Raw genomic sequence first — 8,209 nt, 5'->3', positions numbered from 1 at the left:
CAACATGATACCAAATGATGAAATCAAATGAAATAGCATACCCCCCCTTATAATCTCTCTTTCGGACATTCACAAAGAGATGTTTGAGCTCAGTTTGTCTCGTCAATGCTTGTCATACAGTCGAGGTGGGGCTTTTTGGCCTAGTGTATGGCCGTCTGAGTCAGGATGGAGCAATGAGGATGGGGCATCCCACTCACCCTCTGCACGGCCGGAGACACTGCTGCTCTGCTGTCATGGAAACAGCAGCAGTCACCACCACCAGCATGGGCCCATAATGCACACATACACAAACACTGGGAGCAAAATGAGATATTCTAATCGTGCTGCTTTTTCCTCAAACATCTGCACACACTGAAATAAAGGCAAAGAATCTAAGTGGGCCGTTGAAGCCTTTAACATGTGAAAGTAACAGAAAATACACAGTGCTCTGTGTTTTTAAATATAGTTCTTCTTTCTTACTGGGACACATGCTCCACAGGTGATAATTTGTGACACATCAATGTTTTTAGTTTGGCTTTTATTTTTTATAGTTTGTTCATCGAGGTGTGAGTAAGGATACCGCTTAATGACAACGGTCCCATACAGTACCTTGCAGAAGTATTCATAACTCTTTAAATTGTTCACATTTTATCACAGTACAATCACAATTGCCCCTCCATGAACCACCACCTTAACGTGGTGGAGGGGTTTTAGTGCTTGGATGATACTAGAGGCTATGTTGTCTGGGGCAAAAATGCCCCAGGTTTGCCATGGCAAACGAGCTCTTGTGGACCAGACAAAGAGCTGTAGATTTTGTCTCTGCTTTATGCAGATGACGTGGTTCTGCTGGCTCCCTCTGGCTGGGACCAACAGCATGAGCTGGGGTAGTTTGCAGCCAAGTGCAAAGCATCAGATATGAGTATCAGCTCCTCCAAGTCAGGGGCATTGGTTCTCGACCTGGAAAAAGGTGGCTCTTCAGGTTGGAGGGGAGTGCTAGCCTCAAGTGGAGGACTTTATGTATATTGGGAACTTGTTCATGAGCAAGGGGAGAATGCGGATGATCGGCAGACGAATCAGTGTGGCTGCCTCAGTAATGCAGACACTGCGCTGGTCTGTTGTGGTGAAGAGAGAACTGAGCCAAAAGGCGAGATTGTTGATTTACGATTACATCCCAGGACAAGTTAGAGGGACTATGTCTCTCAGTTGGCCTGGGAATGCATCAGGCTTCACCCAGAGGAGCTGGAGGAGGTGTCTGGGAAGACTGAAGTCTGGGCGTCTCGGCTGAGACTACTGCTCCCACAACCCGGTTTCGGTTAAGCGGAATAAGACGACGACAACAACCAACAATGTCAATGTCATTTATTGTGATTGTATGTGACAGACCAACACATAGATATGTATAAGTGAGGAATGGATGGAAAACGATGCATGTTTTGCAAAATCTTTCTCAAAATTAGATGTGTTGGTGGCAGACTCATACTGTGGGATGATTTTCCTCCCTTTTAGGGACAAGGAAGCTGGTCAGTTGATAGGAAGATGGAACATCTGTAAAGCTGAAATAAAACAGCAATAAAACCTATCAGAGGCTGCAAAGACTTGAGACTGGGGTAAAGGTTCACCTTCCAATAGGACATCTCTAAACCTCCCATGAGTGTTACACTGAAATATTTAGGGGAAATTTTGTTTTGGGTTTGAATGGCTCTGTCAAAGTCAGTCAGTAATTTTCTACCACTTATTCCATAGTGGGTCACAGGGGAGCTGGTGCCTATCTCCAGCAGTCTATGGGCAAGAGGCAGGGTACACCCTGGACAGGTCGCCAGTCCATCGCAGGGCAACACACATTCATACACCTAAGGGCAATTTAGAGTTACCAATTAGCCTAACAGGCATGTCTTTGGACTGTGGGAGGAAACCAGAGTACCCGGTGAGAACCCACGCATGCACAGGGAGAACATGCAAACTCCATGCAGAAAGACCCCAGGCCGGGAATTGAACCCAGGACCTTCTTGCTGCAAGGCAACAGTGCTACCAACTGTGCCACCGTGCAGCCCTTTACTTAGCTGCATTTTTCTTGCCATAATACAAATTCTAACAGTCTATTCAGTAGGACTATCAGCTGTGTACTGTATCCACCTCCTGCACAACACAACTGATGGTCCCAACCCCATTTATAAGGCTTGAAATCCCACAAAACCTGACAGGGCACACCTGTGAAGTGAAAACCATTTCAGGTGACTACCTCTTGAAGCTCATCAATAGAATGCCAAGAGTATGTGTAGCAGTAATCAAAGAAAAAGGTGGCTACTTTGAAGAACCTAGAATATAAGACATATTTTCAGTTGTTTCACACTTTTTTGTTCAGTATATAATTCCACATGTGTTAATTCATAGTTTTGATGCCTTCAGTGTGAAGCTACAATATTCATAGTCATGAAAATAAAGAAAACTCTTTGAATGAGAAGGTGTGTCCAAACTTTTGGTCTGTACTGTATATCCCATAAGACTTTCAGCTGCAGCAACAGGTGCTTTTATAAACATATTGGTTCGGGGGCGAGGGAGTGGGCTAAATTAAAACATTACAAAAACATGTATCATCAGGTCTACCCCATAAAACCCTATGTCTGAGGTTAGAATATGTCAAAACGTGAAAAAGTGGTGTGAATGCTTATCGCACACTTTCATGTTTTACCATCAGAAATGAATGCTTTTCGCCGGATAAATTCTGCAGCACCCCCTTTCTCCCACCTGCCCGTCTCTAAATCGGACATTTTGCTCCGCGCCTACATAACGCAGCCTTTCCTGCAAATTAGCCAATAGTGGAGGTCTGCGTATGCTTTCCTGCGTGTGGTGGGGACCAGCCAGCAGCGCAGCGCAGATCCCATTCAAACAGGTGTGAGGAGCAGAGTAGGTTCCAGGTGGCTCATGGTGGTCTGATACGTGGCTGCAGCCCGGAGCCCACAGGAGCAACGGTGTGAGTGGCGTTGGTGCCTTTCTGAGGGCTGAGCAAGCCACATCCGAAAATAGTGTTGGCAGTTAGAAAGTAGGTCGAAAGGAACTGAGAACGACGGTTGTTTCCGCGCTTTTGTCTCTGTTCTTTGTTGTTTAGCGAGGACTGTGGTCTTATTTTCCTTTACAGCCCACCCTTGTGTGTGTGGAGCCTTTTTACGCACAGGTGGGAGATACCCGCTCGGCGTGTAGGACAGCCCCCCTTCTCTCCATGCTCCTCAGCGGATGATATGAGGAAGTGACATTTTTCACCGCTGCGGTTCGGGACAGCTCAGCTCCTCTGCAAACAGGTGTTCCGCTCTCCGGGTCACTTTTCACCAGGAAGCCAACAGGAGGGGAGGCGAAGCGTCCCAGAACCTGAAGGGAGGCTCCTGGACTCGGGACAGGCGGGGAAGGAAGAGGAATAAAAGGCAGCAGAAGTCAGCTCTTTATTAGCCCGGGCTGCCTGAACGGGCTCAGACAGAGAGAGGAGAGAGAGAGAGGAGAGAGGGGAGCGATGGCAACGAAAAAGGCGTGCGTGGATGCACCCAAGAAGAGCCGGAGTCCGGTCGTGCTGGAGGCTGAGATGTTCCGAGAATTTCAGGACTGGTGTCTCCGAACTTACGGGGACTCCGGCAAGACAAAGACCGTCACCCGGCGAAAATACAACAAAATCATGCAGACACTGTTGCAGAACGACGAGCCGGACGGGGTGTACGTGGACAACAGCCACATCAACGCCAAATTCAAATTTTGGGTGAAGTCCAAGGGCTTTCAGGTCGGGACCAACGTTCTGGGAGAGCACAACAAGAAGGGAGCGCCAGGGAAGCCCGTCCTATACGTCCCGGTCAAGTCAACGGTAAACTGTGTGCGTGTTTGCATGCGTGTGTGTCACGAACTGTCCCGCTCTAAGTAGTTGCCATGATCCGGGCTGCACCCACGCACCCCACAGGAGAATAAAATGACAACTTGTGATGCTTTTGTGGTCCCGATGAATCGCCACTTTGTCCATATCCCAACCAGAACAGCCCCGCACACTCTCCACTCTCATCCCTTGCTGCCATAGCAACGCCGGTGCCTCCTGGCGATGGCAATTGCAAAAAAAAAAAAAAAAAAAAAAAAGGTAGGCCATCATCAGCGCCAGAGAGGTTGAAGTCCTGTCAGCATCAGGCTGCAGGCTGCAGAGAGGGAAATAATTGATTATTTAATTAAGAAAAACAAAAACATTTTTGTTTTTATTGTCTCGTGCAGCCCGTGTGGTGCGCGCGCACGTGGATGCAGAGGCATGTCGGTGGGTCGGGTCGGGTTTAGTCTGTCAGGGTATACTCGGTGTGTCTATAGGCTGTTAACACCACTTTATAGAGTGATAACATGGTCTCTGCTGCGGAGCTCAGCGGGTTTAAATGTCTGGGATTCATCAGACGACGCGCGGCCCCCACTGTCCCGTCAAAACCCGGAGTCCGTGTTTTGGTGCCACCATTCGTTTTTACCTTTAGAAGCGAGGATGTGATTTAAAACTGTCATGCATCAGACGTTTTTAGAGAATATGTTGCTGTAGCAAGGCGGGCTGTGTTGTCACCCCGCTCCTCATTGTCCTGGGCAGGATGCGGCTCGGCTCGCTGGCAACTCGTTGCTCTGGCAACACCTGTGTGCAGCCCAGGATAGCCTGCCTCTGCCGCATTTTATTATCTGGGTTACATACCGACATCATAGCCAGCCGGAATGAGACTGTTCTGACGAAGGGAGCGCCATGAAATGGATCCCTGCTCTAATTAAAGGTTTTTGGGCTGTGCGTAAATTGGTGACCACGTGAAGGGGGGACAAAAGGTTCTGCTCGGAACTGAGGGCGACCCACGCCCATAGTTAGTGCTCAGACTTCGTTATAGGTGGTGATGTTTCTGTCGGGTCACATCCGTCCCGCCGTGCGGCTGCGTGGAGCGTTACGGCTTAAATCACAAGAAAGATAAACATGTTCTTGATGAACTGTCATCCAGTGCCCCAGCAGCTATGTCTGTTTGGGGGGGGGGGGGGCATCCAACAGACAACCACCATTTTAAATAGGCGCCTTGGGGAATAATTCCCTCCGCACCCATCCGTCCACCCATCCATCCATCCATCCTCCTCCACCACCACCCGCTCTGCTGAGACCGAGGCTCTGTAGACCTCAGAGCGCTGCAGCGCGTTTTGTGTTAACAAACTGGACCAGATATTGGCCCGGATTAGAGACTGAGCCGTTTGATTTGAGCTCAGTGGCGCTGATCCCTCCACAGGTGTTCTACCTGTGTGAATGGACGATTGAGATTTGGGCCAACTGCCTTCTCAAAACTCCTCTAATCTCTGCAGGATATTATGTTTCCCTGTGGGCAGGTGTGCAGGTGCAGATGGTGCTTAAAACGTGCTGTTGATTAGCTTTTCTTTTTCTTTTTGATACAAAATCTCGATATATATATATTAGTACAACATCTTTAAGATCAGCCACACTGATTGTATGTATAAAACACATTTTATGCACAGTAAAGGCAACACAAGGTGCTTTGCAGTGGCTTTCAAAAGTATTGCACCTTTTCAACATTTTGTTACATTAAAACCACAAACTGCAATGGATTTTATTGGGATTTTCAGTAGCAGACCAGTACAAATGACTGTAATTGTAAATTGAAATAAAAAGGATTCAGGTTTAAAAAAAACAAAATGTGACATGCTGTTAGATATGTACTAAAAGACTTGTTGATATCATGTCTCTACCAGCTCTGCACATCTAGACTTAACATTTTTGCCCATTGTATTTATCTTTATCCATCTTCAACTCTGACCAGCTTCCATGTCCCTGCTGAAGAAAAGCACTCTCACAGCATGATGCTGCCACCACCATGTGCCACCATAGGGATGGTGTGTTCAGGGTGATGCTGTGTTAGTTTTTCACTAAACACAGTGTTTGGCGTCTAGTCCAAAAAGGTTCAGTTTTGGTTTCATCTAGGGATGGGAAATAATCGTACCGTTTATCGTCAGCATGTTAAAAACTAAAAAGTAGTGTTGGGATTGTTACATTAATTTTTTTTCCATTGTTGGTTCCATGAGAGGAACAATAGATATCAATACTTCTATAAATATGATAAAATTGAGTTATTGTTTGCTGCTTATCAATATAATTGCATTCCCATTTGTAGCTGGGGCCCTGAAGTAGCCTCTTTAACAACAAGTAAATTGTTTAAATTTTTTGTTTTGCTTTTAGGAGCAGAATTTATGATTGGAGACCTTTGAGTGTGTATAATCCACCAACAGAAACACTGCAATGGATTTTAAAATACTTTTTTTTATCACTTTTAACACAATAAATACCACGGAATATAGTGATGAACCTTTCAGCTGGTGTTGCCCATTCCTATGTTGAGCTCTGTAGAGTTTGGGAATAATGGTGCTCTACCAGAGAGCCCAGATTTGTAGAATGTAGGACTAATAGTTGTCCTGTTGAGAGATTCTCCCACCTGAGTTGTGGTTCTCTGCAGCTCCTCCTGCGTTACCATGGGCCTCTTGGCTGCTTCTCTGATTAATGTTCTTTATGCCTGGCCTAAGAGTTTAAGTCGATGGCCATGTCTTGGTAGGTTTGCAGTTGTGGCATATTCTTTCTAATGTTGGGTTATGGACTGAGAGTTCTCTGTGAGATGGTCAACGTTAGGATGTTGTTTTTATAACCTAACCCTGCTTTAAACATCCCAATGTACTCCTGACCCATTTGCTCTGAAGCCAATAGCACTGGATTTTATTTATAGGAATCGGAGCAAAGGAAGTTTAATACAATGCAAGCTACACTTGCACTTCACACTCCATGATTCTGCACTAATTTGTGTAGCTCTGGCTGTATGTTTAGGGTCATTGTCTTATAATTTAGACCACCTCCACCCCAGTCTTTTCAACGCTTAGCATTTTTTTCAACATTGCCCTGTACTTAGCTCCATCGGTCTTTGCATCAATTCCAGCTTCACTGTCCTTGGTGAAGAAAAGCATCTCCACAGCATAATTCTGCCACCACTGTGGAGATGGTGTGCTAATTTTTGACTTTATCCGCCCAGATTACTTTCCTTAAAATATTTGCTGTGTTCTCTAAATGGCACGTGATACATTTTCCCAAAACTGCATTTAGAATTGTGATTGCAACAAGACAAAATGTGAGAAAGTAGTATAAACACCATTGGAAGGTACTTTATCTAGAACAAGGATAATGCTTTATGACAGCTGTCCTAAATCATAACTTTACATACGTTTCCTTTTTTCTTGCATTGAAGATCTGTTAATATCAGATATGAATGTTTTCACCAGGAACGTGCATTGATGCATAGACTGGGTAAATTTTGTAATCTGTTTTCCTCAGAAATAAAATTCACAACTGGAACAGGCACTGGTTACACCTCCAGAGCCAGAGTCAGAAATTGCTATCGAACTTGAAAAGCCGGATCGGTTAATCTCTAATGAGCTCAGGGGTTATAGTCCTGATAGGAGTATTGAAATTGTGATTATAATTAATAAAGAGAAAGATTTAAAAATAAAATTAATTCAAAATCTTTTTATAACTTAAATACAGGGCATACAAGTTAATTTGTGAAACAATAATCTAAACAATAGTAAAGAAAATGGTTCTAGGGTCAAACAAAAGCAGGCTCAGAAAGGCTCAGTCTTCCCAATATGTATTCCGGTGCTTACTGAGAGGAGCACACATGTTTAGCAGCTAATATTATAAGGCATTGGGGGGGGGGAGCCTCCCCCTGACTCAGCTCAACTTGGGAAATTTAAACAACAAACAAAATATCTGCCAACACAAGCTGCTCCTAATGATGACTCAGAAGCCACAAATCAACCAATTTACTTGCATGTTCGCATCAGAAAACATGATTCCTGCTGCAGCTTCTGTTTGTGGCTTTTATAAATAGGCTGTCCTGGGCCAGTGGAAAAGTGACATACACGTGCAGACAGACGCACACACACAGACGCAGCGGTCGGTGGCTGCTCGCAGGGCTGCAGGGCCGGGGGCGTCTCTCTGCTCTGCTCGAGCACTGGAAGCCCCGCTGCAGCTGCTTCCAGGGTGTGCCAAGTTTCTGTATGGGGGCAGGCACGGGGCTAAATGACAGGAGGCCGGGTGGGGGTAGGGATGGATCCTGGGTGATGGGAAGACAGAGAGGGTCTCTTCTGTGCGTTGCTGAAGCACACAAGGGCGACTTCAGTGTGTGGCGGGACAGAAGGGCAGGGCGCA

The 8,209-nt window shown here is 45.9% G+C and overlaps 1 protein-coding gene across 1 annotated transcript in view; it reads left to right on the top strand.

Moving 5' to 3' along the window:
- Positions 1-2,422: 2,422 nt before the first annotated feature.
- The window catches only part of nol4la (nucleolar protein 4-like a), a 38,321-nt gene continuing 32,534 nt past the window's right edge, over positions 2,423-8,209 (top strand). Inside the window, exon 1 of the mRNA XM_047372774.1 lies at positions 2,423-3,823. Coding sequence (XP_047228730.1) covers positions 3,482-3,823 — 342 coding nt within the window. The 5' untranslated portion in view covers positions 2,423-3,481. The remainder of the gene's footprint in view (positions 3,824-8,209) is intronic.

This window comes from Girardinichthys multiradiatus, chromosome 1, assembly GCF_021462225.1.
Source record: "Girardinichthys multiradiatus isolate DD_20200921_A chromosome 1, DD_fGirMul_XY1, whole genome shotgun sequence".
Lineage (NCBI taxonomy): Eukaryota > Metazoa > Chordata > Actinopteri > Cyprinodontiformes > Goodeidae > Girardinichthys > Girardinichthys multiradiatus.
Note: the sequence above shows the minus strand (reverse complement) of the source record. Positions and strands in the feature narration are given on the sequence as shown.